Source organism: Lepidochelys olivacea (assembly GCF_965140295.1).
Source record: "Lepidochelys olivacea isolate rLepOli2 genome assembly, chromosome: 3".
Lineage (NCBI taxonomy): Eukaryota > Metazoa > Chordata > Testudines > Cheloniidae > Lepidochelys > Lepidochelys olivacea.
Window position 1 is genome coordinate 208354507 of NC_140413.1, and position 20366 is coordinate 208374872.

The 20366-nt window shown below is 42.7% G+C and overlaps 1 protein-coding gene across 4 annotated transcripts in view; it reads left to right on the forward strand.

The window, feature by feature from the left end:
- MAP4K3 (mitogen-activated protein kinase kinase kinase kinase 3) overlaps positions 1-20366 on the forward strand; it is a 136028-nt gene that overhangs the window by 88446 nt on the left and 27216 nt on the right. For all 4 annotated transcript variants that reach the window (XM_084622281.1, XM_084622282.1, XM_084622283.1 and 1 more), the window contains 4 exons: positions 6405-6517; positions 11926-11967; positions 17510-17594; positions 18896-18975. In XM_084622281.1, coding sequence (XP_084478407.1) covers positions 6405-6517; positions 11926-11967; positions 17510-17594; positions 18896-18975 — 320 coding nt within the window. The remainder of the gene's footprint in view (positions 1-6404; positions 6518-11925; positions 11968-17509; positions 17595-18895; positions 18976-20366) is intronic.

Below are 20366 nucleotides of genomic sequence, written 5' to 3' on the forward strand. Positions count from 1 at the left end.
GGGCTTCTTTTCCATGGGTCCAGATGATGAAGATGTCATCAATATAGCGCAAGTAGAGTAGGGGCGTTAGGGGACGAGAGCTGAGGAAGCGTTGTTCTAAGTCAGCCATAAAAATGTTGGCATACTGTGGGGCCATGCGGGTACCCATAGCAGTGTCTCTGATTTGAAGGTATACATTGTCCCCAAATGTGAAATAGTTATGCGTGAGGACAAAGTCACAAAGTTCAGCCACCAGGTTAGCTGTGACATTATTGGGGATAGTGTTCTTGACGGCTTGTAGTCCATCTTTGTGTGGAATGTTGGTGTAGAGGGCTTCTACATCCATAGTGGGCAGGATGGTGTTATCAGGAAGATCACCGATGGATTGTAGTTTCCTCAGGAAGTCAGTGGTGTCTCGAAGGTAGCTGGGAGTGCTGGTAGCGTAGGGCCTGAGGAGGGAGTCTACATAGCCAGACAATCCTGCTGTCAGGGTGCCAATGCCTGAGATGATGGGGCTCCCAGGTTCGTAGTGCATCTTACTGTTTCCACTGTGGCCTTACTGTTACATTACTGTAAACATACCTTTATGTAATACATTTAAACATTTAGCTGTTATAAACAAAGTAACGCTGCATTAAAAAATTATTAACTTTGAGTTAACATCTCCCACCAACACAGACAAAATCCAAGGGAATAAGAAACAGTTATTCAACATCTATCTACACTCCACTTATTATTTCCTCTTCTTAACTACAACTACATCCCTTCCTCTATCCACAAAAGCACATTTTTGTCTATATCCTCATGCTAAACAGCCAACATGCAGCCTTTACTCTGACCATGTGTATTGGTTATATGTTCACATGTTTTGATGATTAATATAGGGTTGGTGTGAATTTAATCAGTATATGGTGGTGTGTTTGAGTGTGAGAGACATGGTATCAAATTGCAAATTGTGGTTGAAATGTCTTTCAGTAATATTTAGTTTTTCTTTGAGTGCTTGCTCATGTCGATTCCACATTAGGTGTGTGTGCTCGCCACATTCACCAGTGCCGGAAGTTTTTCCCTCAGCAGTATCCATAGGGGAGTGCCTCTGGCGCCCTCTGGAGTGGCGCTTGCATGGCGTGATATAAGGGGTGCTGCTGGCTTCCCCCCCCCCCCAGTTCCCTCTTGCTGCCAGTGATGGTGCACAGAATGTTCGCTGCTCTTACTAGCATTCCTTAGGCTTCGTTCGTATGAACTAGAGTTCTTGTAAAGTTACTGTACGTAGTTAGTAGTTGACTTAGTTAGCCCTTAGCAGTAGTTAGTCTTGTTAATTCCATCGGGGACTTAGCCGGGGGACAGGGCATCCCCCTGTCCCCAGGCTTTAAGCCCTATGATCGCTGCAAACATCCAATGCCTGTGAGCGATCCGCATAGTAGCTGTCTCAGTTGCCTCGGTGAAGGGCACATAAGTGTCGAAACTGCAAGTCCTTTAAACCTAGGACTAAGAAAGAACTTGAGATCAGACTCAAAGTGCTCTTGATGAAGTTGGCGCTCACTCCAGCAAGGGGAAGGACGAGGCTTGGGGCGAGTTAAGACCTATTCTGGGAGGCTCATCTCCCCCGTCGGGAAGTCAGGCCTCAGCTCATGTCGAGCGATGCAGCCCACCCCATTCCTTGCCTGGAAGGTCGGACACAGAGGCAGGCCTTCATCAGTTTCAGGTGCCCTCGACTCCTTAAGCGCTCCAGGCCACACAGGAAATCCTGACTGTCCTGGTGCCGCCCACACCAGCCCCAGCAGGGCCCAGACCTTGGGGTAAGCCCGCCTGGGGACCTTCCACCCATCCTCACCCCAACGGTACCACTCCCCATCATTGGGGACGTCCTGCCTGCTACTGTTCACCCGCTCGAAGCTATCATGCCTTGGAGTGAGAGAGGCAGATGCATCAGAGCCCTCTACGGTCACTAGACCTTGGGCACCAGCAGTGGGATTCGAGGTGGACCTCGCCAGTTACCTGGCACAGACCCACGGAGGCACGTGCTTCCCGGTAGGAGCATCAGGACCAGCCCTTTGCGTCACCAGAACACCATTACAGATCCTGGGAATGATCAGAGGACTGGAGCTGTGGGCCCCTCCAGCGATCCCCAAGATGAGTGTCACCATACTCAGGGAGATCACCCCGGCGCCCGGCCCGCGATACCTCCAGGTCCCGCTCCTCGTCCCAGTTACGGTCTCGAAGCGTGAGGTGTGGATCACTGGCGTGGATCCGCCGAGCGCTGCTAGTCACCGAGGTCCCCATGGAGGCACGCGTTCCGCTCGGACTGGTCCTCCCCTAGACGTGACCATGATTATCAACAGGCATGGAGTCGCCACTCCAGTGATTCTGGGTCACTGGGTAGCAATCGCTCCGGTTATGGCTCCACATCGCTGGGGCAGTCTCCCAGACCCTTTGTGCTGCCTGCATCGTCAGTACTGAAACCTTCCTAGTGGCCAGCGCTGTGGTACCCTGAAACCCGTGGGGGTTCTCCCAGCCTGCTCACTTGGTGTCAGGAGCCTCTGACAGGCCTGTGGCCTCAACAACCCAACTCCCTCCGGTGCTTGAGGCCCCAGGGGATAAGACCCCCACAAGTACATGTGGACTAAGGTGAACAGCCTGCTGGACCACAAATTGGTGCCATGGAATCCGCGGTACTGGCCTTCTCCTCATCACCGGACGAGGCCATCACGGAGCCCCCTCACCCGGTTCCTCAGGATGATGCTACGGCGCACCAGGAGCTGTTTGAAAAAGGTCGTGTCCAACCTTGGCCTGCAGGCAGAGGAGTTGGAGGAGCAAGCAGACTCCCTGTTTGATGTCCTCTCCTCCATAGCCCCTGCTAGGGTGGCCTTTCCCCTTGATGAAGGGGTATTGAAGATATCCAGCGCCTTGTGGCAAACCCCCTCCTCTCTGCCCCTCATTGCCAAATGGGCAGAGCGTAAGTACTTTGTCCCGACTAAGGGGCACAAATACCTTTACTCCCATCCTTCCCTGATGGTCAAGGCAGTTAAGCACAGGGAATGCCAGGGGCAACCTGGAGCTACCCCCAAAAATAGACTCCAGGCGACTGGACTTGTTTGGATGGAAAATTTATTCCTCGTCTAGCTTACAGTTGAGGTTGGCCAACCACCTTGGCCACTACGACTTTAATATGTGGCAGTCTGCAGCTAAATTCGAGAATGCTGCCCCTGCCCCCCAAAGGTTCCTGTAAAGAATTATGGGTGCTCTTTGACGAGGGCACAGCTGCCTCCAACCCTTCAAGCAGCATCTGACACAGCAGACTCCACCGCCCGCACCATGGTGTCCGCCATCTCCATGCGGTGAATGTCCTGGCGGCTCCTCTCTGGGTTGTCCTCCAAGGGTCAGCATTTGATTCAGGACCTTCCCTTTGACGGCCAGGCCCTGTTTGCAGAGCAGATGTTCAACAAATTACATGGGCTGAAGGACTCCCGAACTACCCTAAAAACTCTAGAGCTCTACTTTCCGAGCCCAGCATGTAAGCGGTTCAAATCGCAACTTCCCCAGGGGCAAGAGAGCCAGCCCTGGCAGGACCCACTGCACAAAAAGCCCAAGGGCTATAGATGGCGCACGAGTCACCCACCCCCACTCTCTGCCTGGTTGGGCTCGACCCATTTCAAGCAAGGAGCTAAAAAGTCGTTTTGAGGGTACGCCCAAGGGCGAGCTACCAGTCCATTTCCTGGATCTGATTTTTCCCAGTTTTTTGCAACCACCTTTCCTTTTCCCTCCTGGCATGGTCAGGGATAACTTTGGACTGCTGGGTCCTCAGTACGGTGGCACACAGCTACACCCTCCAGTTTATGTGCACGTTCCCTCTGATCCCTCTGGTCGGCCAGGTCCCAGTAAAGATCAAGAGGGACAAGGCACAGGTTATCATGGTCCCCCTGTGTGGCCTTGCCACATGAGCCTGTCGGCGTCCCCTCCCTGGCCCCTTCCCTGCTGTCCGGACCTGCTGTCACAAGATCACAGTTGGCTCCTACACCCCAAACTTGAGTGTCTACACCTCTTGACATGGATGCTCTGTGGTTAAATCCAGAGGAGCGTACCTGCTCGGAGGAGGTCCATCCAGCAGGTTTTCTTGCTGGGCGTTGGAGCACAGCGTTTCTCCCTCGCGCTCTTCAGTGTAGTCCATCTTGGACTACTTACTGCAGCTCAGGAACCGGGGTCTGGCACATTCTTCCATCAGAGTGCACCTTGCGGCCATCTCCGCTTTCCACCAGCCTATCCAAGGTCAGACGGTCTTCTCTCATGACATGACTGTCGTGTTCCTGAGGGGCCTCTAGAGACTTTACCCTCAGGTAAGGTCCCCTGTCCTGCAGTAGGACCTAAACCTGGTCCTCTCCAGGCTCACCAGGCTGCCTTTCCTACCTGTCCTGGAGGTCGCTTTCCTGGTGGTGGTGACATCAGCAAGACGAGTCTGAGATTAATGCCTTGACCTCTGAACCGCCTTACACAGTGTTTTATAAGGACACGGTCCAGTTGCGGCCTCACCCAGCCTTCCTTCCAAAGGTGGTATCTTTCTTCCACGTGAGCCAGGATGTTTTCCTGCCAGTGTTTTGTCCCAAGCCACACAGACGGATGAGGAGAGGCATCTGAACACACTGGACGTCTGGAGGGCCTTGACTATTGGAGTGTACCAAGACTTTCTGTAAATCGACCTAGCTCTTCATCGCTACGGCGGATAGGATGAAGGGCCTTCTGGTTTCTTCACAGAGGATTTTCCGCTGGATCACCTCTTGCATAAGGACCTGTTATGAGCTGGCAAAGGTCCTGCCACTGTCGATTGTCAGGGCCCATTTGATTAGAGCGCAGGCATCTTCAGCGGCCTACCTGGCGCACATCCCGATCCAGGACATCTGTAGAGCTGTGACGTGGTCCTCTGTCCACATGTTCACGTCTCATTATGCCATCACTCAGCAGGCCAGAGACTACGCTGGGTTCGGCAGAGCTGTATTAATTACAGTCTGCGCAGCCGTGAACTCCTACCTGCCTCCACAGGAACTGCTGGAGTCCCCTGATATGGAATGAACATGAGCAAGCACTCGAAGAAGAAAAGACAGTTACCTGTTCCATAACTGGTGTTCTTCGAGAGGTGTTGCTCATGTCCATTCCATGACCCACCCTCCTTCCCCACGGTTGGAGTTTCTGGCAAGAAGGAACTGAGGGTGCGGGGAACCAGTGGTGCCACTTATACCATGCCATGCAGGCATCACTCCAGAGGGTGCCAGAGCTGCTCCCCGGGGATGCTGCTGAGGAAAAAACTTCTGGCACCAGTGCATGTGGCGAGCGCGCGCACCCCTAATGTGGAATGACATGAGCAACGTATCTCAAAGAACCCCAGTTACAGAACAGGTAACTCTCTTACCTCACATTCACACAATTTTCCCTGTTAGCGACCAAAATTTGGTCAAAAGAAAAGGAGTATTTGTGGCACTGTAGAGTACACAAGTGGCACAAGTCCTCCTTTTCTTTTTGCGAATACAGACTAACACGGCTGTTACTCTGAAACCTGTCAAAATTTGGTAGTAATTTTCATGTAGAACTTGTAGAATAAAATTCTATGTGCGCGTGTGTGTTTTTATATATATAATGGAGGCACCCATACTCACGTCTTAGGTAAGGTTGGAGTGTGTTTTGCACTTGAAGTGGGAGTCCATCCATTATTTTGTAGGAAAAACCCCTAGTCTATATGCCTCAAATGTTCAGCATATAACCTGAGGAAAACTCAATTTACTAAGAATATTCAAGTAAATCTGTTAATTAGCTTGAGTTCTAATCAGTTAAAATTTGGCCTTTTAAAAATTCACATTCTTGAGACTCATAATTTTTCAGGCTCCTTTAGCTTAAAAAGTAGATGGTATTAACTCAGAAAGGAGAGAGTTGGGGTCGGGGAGGAAAGTTCTGTGGCTATATAATTTTGTTAATTAACAGAAAAGAAAAAATAGCTGGTTTCCCAAATGTAGAAGGTTAATGAAGATATACATATGATAAGCTTATCTTTTCAGAGAATGAGCTTTTGCAACTCCTGATTTTGCTTTAAAACAGCTACAGTGACTGGGCTGAGAATGGCAGTCATGTTTGTAAAGGAAAAATCTGTGAATATCCTCTCTCCACATGTGCTGTAAATACAAAGAGAGTCCGTGAAGATGACTCTGTTTCATACTATCTCATACTGAAAACCTTTAGAAGTTTTATTGATCCTCGTTTAGGGGCTTGAAAGGATTGAAATGATTACAACTCCTTTTCCTGTTCTAATGGGCCAATTTTTTTGCTGGTGTACAATGGAGTTAATGCCCATAGAGAATTTGACCCATCAAATTCATGTCTGTCTATTACATTTTAAGTTGAATGTAGAGAAAATGTTTATATAACTTTAAACGTTTCTTTTGAAGGTAATGGAGTGAGTTCTTTACATTTAAATGGTGACAGAGAGGGATCGCCACATCAACAGCCAAATGAAAATAGAGACACTAATTTTTCAAGGAAAGAAAAGAAGGAAATACTGGTTGGTAATGATTTCAAATCTATTTTTATACTTTTTTTTTTTTTTTTAACAAATTCCTTAGGTTGAATTGCACGGTGCTTTACTGAAGACCAAGGACAGGGTAGACCCATTACATAATAAGGAGGGAAAGACAATAATAGAAAATGCAACAATGGCAGAAGTGTTAAATACCCTTTTTGTTTCAGTTTTCACCAGAAATGTTAGCAATGACTGGATGACTAACATAGCAAACATCAGTGTAAATGAGGGTAGGATCTGAGGCTAAAGTAGGAAAAAAAACAGGTTAAGAATTATTTAGACAAGTTAGATGTCTTCAAGTCAGCAGGGCCTGATGAAATACATCCTAGAATACTTAAGGAATGGGCTGAAAAGGTCTCTGAGCCATTAGCAGTTATCTTTGAGAACTGTTGGAGGATGGAAGAGATCCCCGAGGACAGAAAGGGGCTAATATAGTACCTATCTATAAAAAGGGGAATAAAGACAATCCAGGGAATTATAGAACAGTCAGCTTAACTTTGGTACTGGGAAAGATAGTGGAGCAAATAATCAAACATTCTATTTTGTAAGCACCCAGAAGAAAATAAGGTAATAACAGTGAACATGAATTTGTCAAGAACTAATCATGTCAAACCAACCTAATATCTTTCTTTGACAGGGTAACGAGCCTTGTGGATAGGGGGAAAGCAATAGATGTGATGTATCTTGACTTTAGTAAGGCTTTTTATACTGTCTCATATGACCTTCTCATAAACAAACTAGAGAAATATAGCCTAGACAAACCTCCGATAAGGTTGGGTGCACAACTGGCTAGAAAACAATTCTAAGAGAGTTGTTATTAATGGTTCACAATCAAGCTGGAAGGGCATATCAAGTGGGTTCTTGCAAGGATGTGTCCGGGGTCCAGTTCTATTCAGTATCTTCATAAATTATTTGGATGGTGCCATAGTAGAGAATATACTCATAAAATTTGTGGACAATACCAAGCTGGGAGGGGTTGCAAGCACTTTGGAAGACAGAATTTAGAATTCTACAGGATCGTGACAAACTGGAGAAATGGTCTGAATAAGTAGGATAAAATTCAATAAGAACAAATGCGAAATACTACACTTAGGAAGGAATAATCAGTTGCACAAATACAAAATGGGAAATGACTGTGTAGGACTGAGTACTGTAGAAAAAGATCAAGGGGTTATAGTGGATCACAAAGTAAATATGGATCAACAATGTAATACTGTTGCAAAAAAAGCAAACATCATTCTGCAATGTATTAGCAGGAGTCTTGTAAGCAAAACGCGAGAAGTAATTTTTCCACTCTATTCAGCACTGATAAGGCCCCGGCTGAAGTACTGTGTCCAGTTTTAGACACCATGTTTCAGGAAAGATGTGAACAAATTGGAGGAAGACCAGAGGAAAGCAATAAAAATGATTAAAGGGCTAGAAAACATGACCTATGAGAAAAGATTGAAAAAATTGGGTTTGTTTAGTCTGGAGTAGAGAAGACTGAGGGGGAACATAAGTCTTCAAGTATAAAAAAGGTTGTTATAAAGAGGAGGGTGATAAATTGTTCTCCTTAACCGCTGAGGACAGGACAAGAAGTAATGGGCTTTAATTGCACCAACGGATTTAGGTGTTAGACATTAGAAAAAACTTCCTGTCAGAGTAGTTAAGCACTGAAACAAATCACCTAGTGGGGTTTTGGACTCTCCGTCACTGGAGGCTTGTAAGAACAGGTTAGACAAACACCACTCAGGGATGGTCTAGGTAATACTTAGTCCTGCTTCAGTGTAGGTGACTGGACTAGAGGACCTATCAAGGTCCCTTCCAGTCCTACATTTCTATGATTATTGATTTGTTTCATATATTCAGGTTTTGATATCTGTTGAATGGATTTTGTCTTACAAGTCTGAAACATTTTGGCTAAACTGTTTAATCATGCTACAGTTTTTATCTAAATTTAAGCAGTCGACATTAATATCAATTTTATTTTTAAATGCTACTAGGAGCTGTCATTTATTACAAGTAATAAATATTGTGCATTCAAGATTTGTGTCTGTGTAAAACCTTAGTGATGTGTCCTGTCTATCAGTACAGTAGAACCTCAATAATTCATATTAATGATGAGAGATTGTGTAGTGAATTTTACTGACTAGTGGGTATGAAAACAAAAAAAAATTGGGAACCCAAGGAAAATGTAATGCAAAATGTAGTTTAATTTAGATTGATAATTGCAGTTTAGGCTTTAATTATTTGATACTGAACGTGTAAAAATAATTTTAGGAATTTAACGTTTCACTGCAACACGGTCTGGTATAACATCTTTGCTGCGAGATGGGGAGTTTTTTGTGTGGATTATAAAATGATGTGGATTAGCAAGGTTCTGTTGTACTTTCTGAAAGGCTGCCTGCTAGAAGCAGATTTCATTGCAGCATAGCAGATATGGGTTTCTGAATAAATGCAAATCCTTAATTCTGTCTTCCTATCAATGTGCCAAGGATTGCCTTGAGTAATTTCCATTAGTTATTCAACATCCAGGGCTGGATACATCTAGGGCTATATATAAACTGTACTAGAGTTAAGAAGAAATATCTGCATAAATCCTCTGCAGTTTGTGGGGGCTATTGCGGATCATATTGCCCAATTAAGGTCATATACAGTCATAGCATTTTTCTCCCCAGACTAGTTAGTTTTGGATTGCAGTTTAACTGCTGCTTGACCATGAAGAGAAGTGTTCTTAACAGGGATATAATCAAGCCACTTCTACAGTAAATAAAATGGATCTTGTGAGGAAAAGGTTAAAATCAAAGTGTCTGTTTACTGAGGCTAAACTGATAATATATGACACTTCAGTACCAGCAGTTATTCAGCACAAGAGAAGTGGCAGCCCCAGATCCAGCAGAGAAGGCATTTTACGGTGGGGAAGCTGACTTGGCCATACTGGGGATGGAGTTGAAGAAGGAACTGAAAGAGTGACAGGAAGGATGCAACAGTAGGTGGGGAGAGAATGTGGAGATATGCAGGAGTTAACTGTGAGGAATCAGGATGGAGGGTGAGCTGGAGCGCTTAAGGTTTTTTTATTGTTGCGGACAGATTTTTAGTCCTAAATTTTTAGTCCTAAGGGTTTGTCTTCACAGCAGAGTTTACTCAGGTTATCAGTACTCAATTTACTCCTCGCACGCACAGTAGCCTAGCTCGAGTGAGAGTGGCCACAGTGAAAAATAACACAGTAGATGCTATGTCCATACTGGCCCTGCAATTACTTGTTCTGGGGAAATTCGCAAGGTTCTTTGCTGTGTTAATGGTTTCCCAGCGAATTGTGGAAGAACTTGTCTGTCCTTTCTGGACCCAGAGGAGGAATTGCAGGAAGGCATTGGAGGACTAGCAGTATGCAAGTAGAGCTAATCTCTGTCCATGCTGCAGAGTGGTTTTGTTAGCAGCTGATGAGTTGTGTTAACTCCAGCTTTATTCTATATTCCTGGGTGGGCCTGCCAGCTCCGGTTAAAAGCACCACCACACCTGAGTTAAGGGTGTTTGTATGTGGACAGGACTCGAATTATAACTTGAGGTAACAGTAATGAAGACAAAAATCTAGAGTGATGTTAGAAACAAAAGTTTTTTAAAAATTGTTTAAACAATATGATTTTAAAGTTGTGTGCCTTCATGTATTTTGGCATACTTGGACCTAATTTCATTTTGAAAGCTTCTATCTATAACAGTGTGATTTTACCCCTTAGCAATTAATGAACTTCTGAGGCTCTCAGGCCTACAGAATAAAATCTTAATTACAAACTACAAAACTGATGTCCCACAAGAACTCAGTAACACAATGTATTTAGCTGTTCATAAATATACCATTCAAATTAAAATACTGTATATGCACACCTTTTACATCAGTGACATGTATAGTTCTCTTAGCATCCTGTTTGCTCTCAGGTTTAACTCTGTTAATTTTGACTTAAGTCCTGTGTGGTTTGGACTACAGCTTATTGAGACCCCTTTGAGCCCCTACAGCAGACTAGTTGTCAACTGTCACAGATTTTCTGTGATTTCCTGTATTTTCCGAGGATTTTTAGACAAATGGACCCAGGATTTGCCCATTATATTAATTCTACTGCTCTGTCTGGGCGGAAAAATACTTTTTTTAGTTTGCTGTCGTGGTGCATTTTGACAGCTTTTGGTGTGTAATAGTCAATTTCATTATTTCTCCTGTGTAGTCATTTAGATCAAAATTTTCAGAAGTGGCCGCTGATTTGGGTGTGTGTCAGTTTCTGCATCCCAGCTTGAAACCTTGGGCTTGATTTTCAAACTGGCTCAGGATCCAGTTCTGACTCCAGGTGAAGCTAATGGGAGATGAGTGTTCAGCATCTCTGAAAGGCACGTTCAAGATGTCTCAATTTGTGCCCTAAAATCAGGGGCTGCTTCTGGAAAACGTTGCCATTAGTCAGTTTTTTGTGAGAGTGGGGGGAGGAGAGGAGTTATCAGAATAGTGAGGGATGGGGAGAGAACATATTTTAAAGAGTTAAAATGTGATTTTAAAAGCATAAATATTGGGGGGGGGGGAGATCGGATAAGTATAGCTCCTGAAACCACTTGTAACTCATCTTTTGAAATCATCTAGACTTACAGCTGACTGTGTCCCTTTCAAGTTTTGTAGTTGAAGCAGCTTACAGTTTTAAAAAGGAGATAATTGTCTGTTGAAATATTTCTTTCAATGCAGAGATAAGTATTCTTGATGCTTATGAAATGGTTTGGTATAGAATAAACAATGTGTGGAGTGCTGAAACATAATTTTAATAAAGCAGGGTTTACATTAAGCAACTGTTTGGAATGTTGAACAGCTAATTATAATACTACGGCTTATATAAGCTTTGGAATAATGAATGATGACTCTCTAGTGTTCTGTCACATCTCTAGTTGAAAATTTTATTATGTAATAAATTATGTAGAAGTTAAGTTATGGGATATTAAGGAATCATAATAGATGAATTTCACTAGAACAGTAATTCCTCTGTGGGGTGGGGGGGGAGTTGGCAGCATCAACGGACAAGGAAGGTTAGCAAGTTCACAAACCAAATTCTGTAAAAACTGTGGTATTCCTGTACTTATTTAGTGCATCTCATTAAATGAGTGCAGTGTTAAATTTGAAAATGTACAGCATGTCTATATTTATTGTGTTTAACAAGTTGCATGGAGTTTGCCGCTGGTGGGTGTCTTTTATGCAGATATATGAATAAATATTGGCTTGTCGGTTTCATCTAATATAGTTGTACTCACAATTAATAAGTTAATTATGCACTATGTCTGACAGTTCAGCAAAGATATTTTAATGTTTAATCTGTACACTAATTTTGTTTTTAGTGAAATGTGTATAGCTATTAAAAGAATAATCTAAGTTTGATATTTTTTTCTAGAAACCAATTAGTAATGGCCTTCCACCCACACCTAAAGTGCATGTAAGTATATAATACTGGACCATCCAAACTAATTTTGAATACAGTATAGAAATGTTTTTGTATTAAATAAAAAAAAATCAAATTTGAATATTCAGTGAAGTTCTGTCTTTTTTTTAAAAAGTCTAATTGAACAACTGGTTTAGGTGTCACAATGATTTTTTTAAAATAAAATATTTGAAAGCCAATATGAACAATATCTATCGTTTAAGATTTGTGTTTCAAAACAGATTGAGTTTTAAGAAAGTTCTTGAAATAAAAATGTGAGTGATGATTTTTGTGTGTGTACGCACGCACGCATGCACAGAGAGAGCACTTTTCTTTCTGCGCCAAGGCCATAAACTAGTTGTACTAGACTTGAAAGGATTTATACATTCATCAGCCAAGCATTTTAACAGCAGTCTTTTCCAATAGGATTCTAGTAGCCGATATCTCATAAACTACTAGAATTAAAATGCATACCATTTCAAATCCGGGATTCAAAACTGAGATGGGATTCATTGATTCTTAAGGCTAGAGAGGACAATTGTGATCTTCCAGTCCAACTTCCCTGCATATTACCTGTCCTAGGATTTTACTCATTAATCCCTGCATCAAGACCTGCAACATAGTTTTTAGAACAACACCCAATCCTGATTTTAAAGAATTCAAGCAATAATGAGCCCAAATAATGTGGTGGTTTCTAGTAGGAATTCTGAGAGCCAATTGCAGAGTGAAGCAACAAATCTGTCAAATACTGTTTCACTTTTCTTCCCCTTTAGGGCTAGTTTTGTCCTACTTTCTGCATAATAGTCTAAAACACCGGATTTAATGGGCCTTGTAAATTGTGGGAAAGAACTGTGTCCTCTCTTTTGATGAAATGCTTTACCTCTAATTCCCTTCCTCATCTCTTTGAAGGGGTCTGTCTCATGAGTAAGTCTTGACAGACACAGTCACCACCCTTCTGCAGCTAAGGTGATAAAACTGCTATTAGAACCATATAGATGCAGATGGTTTTATTCCTGGTACTTATTCATTCCAAAGGAGCAGCATTGTTTAAGACAAAAATTCTTGATCTCCAAAACCTTCACATCTCTCTAGGCACTGTAATCCCCTTCTCAAACGGTCAGGATTGCTTCAGAGCTCTCAACCTTTCAGATGTATTGACCATATCTCACTAAGGTAGATTCACAGGAAGTAACTCAAGTTACTAAATTGGCTCTAGAAATCAATAATTTGTGCTACAAAGCTACTCCCATTTGGACTAGCCTTGCTTCTTGGAGGTGGTAGCTGTTTGCGTCTGACAGGAATTATGCATTGGCAGGGATTTTCCCTACCTTAGTTGTCTCCTTCTTTAAAACAGGTTATTTGTTGTGTTAAGGTTCACAAACACGTCACAATGGGTACTTCAGACCGTTTGCAGCTTGGGGTCAGCACCAGACCTTTCTGCCCCATCTCCTGTCCAGTTTTATCTGTCTTGGCAGCAGCAGGTGGCTCACCCAGACCACCTCGCTGCAGAGCTTTTTGAGAAAAAATTTCAACCTTTGACTTCAAATTCCAGACTGTCAATGTGGTCCAACAATGTGTGTCTGTAATTCTCAGCCATGTCCTGTGGCTGCATTAGATTTTTGGGGAAATTGTCCCCTCAGCTCTGGTTCCCCTTCTGAGGTGTTGGCAACTGTTGGTGTCCTGCAAGCTTCAGGGAGAGAGCTAGGCTGAGAAAGGCAAAAGGAAGGGTCTTTGTCTTCTGCTTCACCCCCCTTTCGAGTGTCACATTGGGGGGGCTTGGCCAGTTCTGTGAGCAGGTACAGTTCCCCCTCACAGCCCAGTCTGAGTGGGATTGCCTCAGCCACTCTCCCCTAGGCAGGATTGTTGTAGTTGGCTTTGAGGACAAGTGGCTACTTGTTTCCATCATCTCCATGAGGGAAGCAACACCAGAAAGACAGTGCACCAAATGAAAAATCACACCCTAGAAACCCCACGAAGACCCCCACTCCTGACTGCAGAGTTCAGCTGCTGGCCCTTCATTGTGACCCCTTGCACTGTGAATAAAGGGCACTGGGCATTGCACAGATGCTGCCAGTGCAGGAGAGTGCAGTAAGGGGCCTTCAGGCCCAGCTCTCTGCCCCTATTAACACCTCCGTAACAGGCCTCCCAGGCTGGAGCCTCCAGGGGAAATACAAACCTATCTGGCCCATGTGGAGCCCATACAGCAGAAAGGGGTAGCGTCTGTTCTTGAAGCTCAGTTACTTTCCCAGAGAAACCCAGAAGGGGCCCCTGTTGAAGAGAGAAGACAATACGCCCAACATCTTTAAAAGCAAGGAAATCACTAGCCACTTCAAATATTTTTGGAGCAATGTCTGAGCCCAGTCTCCCCCATCCCACGCACGCAGTATTACAGGGACAAACGCCCAAAGAAGAAATAAATTGAAATTAGCATTGGTTTTTCTGATCATCTTTACTAAGTCCATCCTGACAGATTAACAAAGAAAACTCTGTACTATGATCACAGCATGTTCAAGAAAAGGAAGTTTTATACAAATGCTGATATTAAGTGTGACGTTAGGACAGCTACCATGATTCCAGCCTTACAAGGTCATAGAGCGCAACTTTGGAACCTTATTTTGAACCTTACATCCCACTTGAATTGCAGCTGGAGGTGTCATACTTCCTATATATTAAAATAACCTTTCTTATAACAGTTATCTCCAATCAGGTGAACTTTTGAAGATGGGAGCTTTCTTGGGTGATAGCCAGGATTTTATTTTAATTCAGAAAAGTAGTCCTCACTATCATAGCATTAATTTCCTAAATAAACTCATATTTTTCCTTTTGCCAAGCATCACTGTTCAGTGTAGTGAGATTTGTTGGCATCCATATCCATCAATACATAAATTCCCCAAATTTTACACGTTGGTCATCAGTGTTTAGCCCCCCCCCTTTTTTTTAACAGAAGTCTTCTCTACATCCTCATTTTGGATGTCCATATTTAAAGGATAATTCTGCTTCTGACCCCTGAAAGCGTGCTGCTTTGAAAATCCCATTGTAACAGAGCTCTCAGTTTAGCATGATGAATAGGAAAATGTATCTGTGCTTATCTAAAAGTTTTCTTTTTTCACATAATAAGGTCCACAGATCAAGTCTACCCTGGGGACAAATGGATCATCCAGAATATGTATGGAAATTAAAATCCAAAAATTCCGGCTTTTCATTAAAGTAAATTATCCTCATACTCTGCAGTAGGAAAAGTTGTGTGCTTTTTCTTCAAAGTATCAACACAATCTGTAATTTTGGAAATTAGAATGGTGTTTTTCTGGCTGTGGAAGTTAGTTTCAACTGGAAGAAGCTTCAAAGAGCAAGGCATTTCCCTTCTGCCAGTGATTGATAGGTCTGGGTTCTGCTTTTAAACTGTAGTACCCCAGAAGTGGATCTGTGGACTTTATTACTTGAAGAAAGGACATTTTCAGGTAAGTACAGGTAAGCTTTTTGTATTCTCCTCAAGTTGTGCCTTGGGCACTGCAGATTGCCTTCTCGCTTTTCCAAAATCTAGTTTTGAGTATTAAAAGTCTGGGTTGCAGCCAGTGTAGACTTTAACTTTTGGACTAATCTGGATTCAAGGGTACCAGCTGCTTTTCGCCTTTAGGACTGCTTTCTGGTATGGCAGAGATAGCAAAAAGTCAGCCAGTAGGGCCAGGCAGATTATACCCTCGGGTATTTGACACCCTTTGCAAGGGTAAGAATGGAAACCCTTCAGTCTTGGCATACCTATGGTCTGTTCAATGCCACCAGGGAGCATACAACCTCAGTGTGCTCTCATCCCTCTACTTACCCCATGCCGGTCTGTTAGCGATTCAGTGATTGCGGTCCATTTCTAGGAATGGCAAGGAGGCAGTACTAAAGACAACGGCTCTTATAAAAAGTGAAAGCATATGCTCATAGGCATGCCTGCCACACTGCTGCCCAGGCTCAGACTCAGGTGTCAGATTTCGGTCAAGAAGTCTACTTCAGCTATCTCATCCCAAGACTTTCATGCTTTAGAAATTGAAGGAGGCTAGGTTGCCTATCAGTGTCTTAGCTCTGAGAACCTTCCTGCTATCCAGCAATGGAAAGGTGGAACATGTTCTCACAAGCAGCACTGCAGCAAGGTGCTGCTCATGCTCCTCTCCTGGGTGAAGAGGTGGTCTTTTGTCCCTGTGTTGTGCTGCAGTGACATAGGTAACATTGCATAACAGTTTGTGCTGTGAACTCCACTTTTAATTGCTTAATTTCTGAAACTTCCAACATTTGGGTTCAGAATTTCCAGGCTTGGTTTTAACTGGATTGAACAATGAAGAAAACACTTTTCCCATTATAAATATTTGCATCTCAAACGGCTGTAGCACTGAAGTTGTTGGAGGTAGAAAGTTGCTGTTTGGCAGGGGGATAATTCTCAGGGAGTAGAGATTTTTAACACGCATACATGCTGGTATAATTTTGGTGAGTCTTAAAGTCCTCAAAGGATGCAGTGATTTATACTTATTGCTATTTACTGCATCCTGGAATTACTGTGGATTGAATGAAGCTGGGCTGGTTTTTTGCTTCGTAGCTTTGACTCTCTGCAGTTTTGTAGGATTTTTTTTTTTCATTCAAAGAAATAGGAGATTTGAGGGATTGGAGAAATCAATTAAAATTGTCTTACCATTCAATCAAAAACTGTTCCATAACCAAGAAAGCAAGAAACCATTAGAAAAACACATTAAGTTGAATTTTACTTCTCCAACTTAATTGAATCCCACCAGGTCAGTACTAGATGCTGTACTGAAAAGGAATTATCCGCGTTCTGCTCTTACTTAGCAAGAGAGGATGAACTGCCACTGTATGGTTGTGGGAATGGAAAGGAGGAACCCCTAGTTTCTATTCTTCCTTCAGCTGCTGCTGGCTGGGAATGAAGACATGACCTTATTAAAGGCTTTTTGACATACCTATGGCTTTCAGAACTACTTTCAACTGCAGGGGGTGGAGAGGAGAGAGTATTATGCTGTGGAAGATTCTCATTTTATGGTAAAACTCAGTTTATCAAGATTTGTGTGGGGATAAAAATCTTCACTCTAAAAGAGTTCCACTTTGTGAAGACGTAAATATTGCAAACAAATGCATTTTAAAACAAAAGTGTAACTTCAGTTTCCTTGCTGCTTAGGTACCAGGATGGAGTTTATGCAACAACTGATGATATTTCAAATTTGTAAAATATTTCAGAAATAAGAGGGCACTCTTGGGACTACTGTGATTTTTATCATACTCCCATATTTCACACAGAACCTTTTTCAGTTTCCTCTCATGCTGCAATGAGTAGACATTATTGTAATCAGTTACCAGAACTGGCAAAAGCTTCCCTTTCTCTGGAATGTTTTTTGGGGATGAAAGTACTCCAATAGAAGAATTAAATAAACTGGTCCCGAACGCTTTTACCCCTTCAATTAGGCAAAAACGGTGCCATTTGAAATACATAATTAGAATTTTTCCTAATACCTGTTGATGTAAAGTATCAAATTCACTGTTCTAAATGACTTATATTTTACTTTCACAGATGGGTGCTTGCTTTTCAAAGGTTTTCAATGGGTGCCCATTAAAAATTCATTGTGCAACATCATGGATTAATCCAGATACAAGAGGTAGTACATTATGTATTTTCATCCTATTTATTCTCTCCTGAAGGTTTTAAGAACATAATCTATCCAGTTTAGATATCAAGAGAATTATTTATAGAAGTGTCACTTGTGTATATAGGAATTTTCTCTTTATTGGATTGCTTAAACACAAGCCAACTATTGATTTAAAAAAAAAACGTAAATTCCCTTTACTTTTAAGGTATGTGATATAGATTGCAACTTTTTAGTTTATCAGTACTTGATAAAATAAGTTTACCATGCAGATGAAAGTGAGGTACATGTATTCTTCTTTTGGTTGAAGTGTAAAACACACTCTGCTTCTGGGAATCAAAAATCCCAGGTTAGGAGGTAATGCTGTTTGACCAGGACACTGGGGATAACAGCCACATCCTGACTTCCTCAGTTCCCCCTGTAGTTTTGTTAGATATATTATTGTTCACTTAACTTCTCAAATCTGTTGTGGGCAGAGAGAGAGGCTGCCACCATTCCCATCATAGGTAAATATATTTCAGTGTGGGATGAAGTGATCTATGCTACAGGGGTCAGACTGTAGGGGGGGGGGGCGAATTGGTGATATGGGACTCAAGTTTTGCCTGAAATTGTAGCAAGCTGCTACTACTAAAATGACCAGCAACAAATGCTTTTCTGAAATTTAAGTGATCAAAAGCAGTCTTTGGAGTTGACACTTCATTTAGATGAGAGCATTCCAACTTCTCAGCAACCAATGGTTTTAACTCTGTCTTGCTTGGAAACTCAGAAGGAAAATGCTGTGGTGGCCAACATTTAGAAGGTTGCCTTTGTAACCATGAGGGATAGATGTGAAATTATCTTAATTTTTGCAGAAACAGATGGGGCCCCCAAAGAAGAGCTGATATAACATGTCAGTCAGTACCATCCTTGATAAACACCCTATGAAGCGGTTATGAGTCCTGCAGAAAGACTTATAGAAGTGTTAAGTAATGTATATTAATGTGAGTTAAGCGTCATCTTTATAGCAGGAACTTATATAAATTATATTGTTCATATAGGTTCTTCCAGCAGTAATTCTTATGGCCAGTATTTTGAACTAAAATAAGAGGAATCCCTCTGCTTCTTTTGTTTTTTTAAATTTAAGCTACTGCTGCTTCCTACTATTTCCTGATATAAGGAAACTTAAATAAAGTAGATTGCTTGCTTTTGATGAATTTGAGTTCCTCTGTTACTCAGAGTGAAACACTGCTTTGCTAAACCAGCTCCATGTTCATATAATTTTAACTTTCCTTAACTCCAGATTTGTTAATTTTAATTTCCCTTTCCCTTTACAGATCAATACTTGATATTTGGTGCAGAGGAAGGTATTTACACCCTGAATCTCAATGAACTTCATGAAACATCAATGGAACAGGTATGTTTGTTCTGAATTTTTGAAAATATAGTCCTTGTCATTTTTCAGCAATTAAGGTTAGTGTTGCATAACATAAAATATCTCCTTTGCTTAAATGCATCTATACATGCTGGAGCTGCACTTAAGGTTACCTGTTTCAGTTCTAAAGAGTCGTTTTCAGTTACTTATAACCTTGTCAGACTTTCACCTTTCAGGCTGATATTTTTCCAGGTGCAAATTTTCATTTGGTTTCTATACTACTTACAACTCAGTGTTCGTCTAACACTTAAAACCAAGCACAGAGTCACAATGGAGAATATACTTACACGATTATAGAAAATTAATAAAACTACTTGTGAACTGAACTAAAGTAAAGCTGATCTTTCATTTGCCTTACTGACTAGAAATTTGAGGCAAAAGATAAAGAAAAGCTAACCTCTCTGATTATACTTTGCCATTACTCCAATGGACAAAACAGAGATCATAAATACATAACTTTCCAGGAGCTAATAGACAGCCTTATTTAAAATACCCTGAGAAGAATCTGGCAACTCTTCTAGGGTAATATCTTTAGATCAATCACCATCACTCTACAGACACTGGGGAGGAAGGGTGTGTCATAAAATATTTTCAGTATTTCCAGATGAGGCATTGGGCCTGTTTCTTGATGTATTGAAAATGAATTTGTTAGACCTCTACTGAAAATGAAGCTCGTGTTTTGGAAGCAGATGGATGTAAAGGGGCTGTGTCTGGGATTTTGGAAGGTCTCGTAGGGTGTGCCTGCCCATTAGCACCCCCTTCTGACTGAGCATTGTGCTGCAGGTAGTCCCTGCTTGAATTTCCCCTGACCCAGGTTTTGTCTCTCCCAGAGATTCACACAACTCAGCCCTTCAGCAAGGTCACTCTCTGGGTTCAATCCCCTTCCAGGGTAGCAAAAGTCCAAACAAACAAACGTTTTCATCCCACTTGGGCTCCTCTTCTCCCTGTCTTCTGGGCTTCCCTTATGCCTCTCCACTCTGGGATAGAGCACTGACACTCAGGCTGCTTCTTTTGAGTCCCTCTCACAGCCTCTGGGCTACTGGTGTCTTTCTCTGCTCTGGGATAGGGGGCTGAATCCCAGGCTACTTCCCTGGAGTCCTCCAGACCCTATGTCAGGGCCTTCCACAAGAGCCCCCCTTGCTCCTCCCTTCATTTCCCTAACTGAGTGCTCTCAGCCCTTTTATGAGGTCCAGGTGATTATCAGGCAGTCACCTGACCCCTATTGGCCCTGCCTCCTTAGGCTTGGAAAACTTAATTATGCCATAGATGGGGCTGATAGAATGAGGTTGACTAGTCCCAGGTTTCCTGGCCCTTAACGGGCAGGCCACCCGTTAGAGGCCAGTAAGAGTATTTGGATCTTTAGGATTGCAAAA